Here is a 2,391-nt window from a genome sequence, read left to right as displayed (position 1 = left end):
TCCCCCCGAGAGGCGGCGGCGGCGGTCTGCGGCTGAAGGCCCGTGGGGCCCCGGATCAGAGGGCCCGGCGGGCCCCGCCGGGGGCAGCGACGTGACGGTGAACCTGCGGCTCATGGTGCGGAGAGGGGCCGGGCGGCTGCGGAACCGGCCCGGATCGCACAAGTGGCCGCAACCCGGCTCCGGGAGGCAGAAGGAGCGGATTCCCCCTCCCCGCCGGCCGCCCCCCGCCGGCCGCGGCGCCGCGCAGGGTCCTAGTGCCCGCCGGGCTTTGTGCCTCCGTGTTTGGCCACGTGGCTCTGGGGCCTTGGGCTCTCAATTCCGCTGGAAGCGCCTGAGGGTCCAACCCGCTCCTGAGAGCCACCCCGGCACCAGGTGTCCCCGTGTGCGGCTCCTGGAGCTCGGGTTCTCCTCGCCTAGGTCAGGGCTTCCCTGCTGGCTCAGACAGTAAAGCATTTACGTGCGATGCAGGAGACTCGGGTTCGATCCCTGGGTCAGAAAGATCCCCTAGAGAAGGGAATAGCTACCCACTTCAGTACTCTTGTTGGAAAATCCCATGGACGGAGGAGCCTGGTAGGCTACAGTCCATGGGGTTGCAAAGAGTCCGACAGGACTGAGCGACTTCACTTTCAGGTCTCCTAAACTGGATTTCATTCACTCAACACATCTTGATAGCACCCCTGCGTTTGCGGCACTGGTTGGGGCACTGGGATATAGCATCGGATGAGATGGACTGGCTTCCTGTCCTCATGGGGCTTACATTCTAATGAGTGAGAGGAGAAAGATTACAAGTGAGCAAATGCATAGACAGGACAATTTGAGATTGTGGTATATGTTAAGAAGAAAAGGTGGGGTCAAGGGATAATGACTAAGGGGAAGGACTACTTTAAGGGATGGAGTAAGAAGACCTCTCAGAAGATGTGGTATTTGACTTGAGCCCTCACAGATGAGAAGGAGCCAGCTAAGCAAAGATCTGAGGGAAGAGCCCTCTAGCTGAGAAAATAGCAAGTGCAAGGGCTCTAAGACAGTTCAGGGAGCAACAAAATGGCCAGGGTGTCTGGAGCAGAATGAGTGGAGAGGTGAGTGATGGGGCGGAGATGAGGTGGGGGAGAGGAGAGCAGATCATACTGTGACTTGAAGTCTTTGTCAAGGAGTCTGGAGTCTTATCTACAGGAGAAGCCATGGGAAGTTTCTGAGTAGGGGAGCGATGTGCTGTGACTTACATGTTAACAGGATCACTCTGGCTGCTGGGTGAGGACTCAGCTAAGGGCAGGAGTGGAAGCTGGGAGTCTAATTAGGAGGCTCCTGCAACCAGCAGGTAAGAGGCGATGATCGCCAGGCTGGGGTGGTGGCAGTCCCATTTCGGATACATTTTGGAAGTGGAAACCTACACCTACACCTGCTGCTGGATTGTACGTTGCATGTAAAGGAAAGAGGAGTCAAGGAGGGCTCCTGGACTCTCATGCACTGCTGGTAGGAGTATAGTTGGGCAAAATCACTTTGGGTAATTGTTCAGTCAGCTAAAGCTGAGCCTAATTAGACATGCCTGTCTACTCAGCAATTCCACTCCAAGGTCTGTGCCCCAAAGAAGCGACAGCTCCTGTTGACCAAAAGACATTGACAGGATTGTTCCTAGCAGTATTATTCATGATAGCCTCAAACTGAAAGTTACCCAAGTAGCCATCAACAGTAAAATGGACAAATAAGCGGTGTTTCATTCATAGAGTGAGTGCCATAGTGGGAATGAACGTACATTCATAGAGTGAGTGCCATAGGGGGAATGAACGATGTTATAATTCACAATCAATGTGGATAAACCTGACAAATATCATGGAACAAAAGCCAGACACAGAAGAGTGTATTTGTTGTTCTTTCACTAAGTCGTATTCAACTCTTTGCGACCCCATGGACTGCAGCACGCCAGGCTTCCCTGTCCTTCACCATCTCCCAGAATTTTCTCTCAAGAGTCTTCTCCAACACCACAGTTCAAAAGGGGTGAGGGGGTAGTGATTAAAAGGGGGCATAAGGAAGCTTTTAGGGCACTCAGAATATTTTATTTCTTGATTTGGATGTTCATGAGACAGTCATGTTCAGTTTATGAAAATGTATTGAAATGTACACTCATGAAGCGTCTACCTGTCTGTATATTTGTTATGTTAGAGCAATATTTCTCAACTTGGAGCATTGTTGCCCACCAAGGAACAGTTGGCAATATCCAGAGACATTTTTGGTTATCACAACTGGAGGAGGGTGGTACTGGCATCCAGTGGGTAGAGACTGCATGACCTTGAGCCACAGATTCACCATCATGTCCCTTCACTCACCTGTATGTTAGGGCCTAAGACAGAGGGAGGAAGACTGACCCTGAATGGGCCTAGCATTTGTCCATGGATC

At 52.0% G+C, this 2,391-nt stretch overlaps 1 protein-coding gene across 1 annotated transcript in view; it reads right to left on the bottom strand.

Annotated features, from left to right (window-relative positions):
- The window catches only part of SLC12A5 (solute carrier family 12 (potassium/chloride transporter), member 5), a 35,623-nt gene extending 35,509 nt beyond the window's left edge, over positions 1-114 (bottom strand). Inside the window, exon 1 of the mRNA XM_010835112.1 lies at positions 24-114. Coding sequence (XP_010833414.1) covers positions 24-114 — 91 coding nt within the window. The remainder of the gene's footprint in view (positions 1-23) is intronic.
- Between the last annotated feature and the right edge of the window lie 2,277 nt (positions 115-2,391).

This window comes from Bison bison, unplaced genomic scaffold (genome assembly GCF_000754665.1).
Source record: "Bison bison bison isolate TAMUID 2011002044 unplaced genomic scaffold, Bison_UMD1.0 scf7180017864038, whole genome shotgun sequence".
NCBI lineage: Eukaryota > Metazoa > Chordata > Mammalia > Artiodactyla > Bovidae > Bison > Bison bison.
The sequence above is the reverse complement of the archived record's forward strand: the minus strand, read 5'-3'. Positions and strand labels throughout refer to the sequence as shown.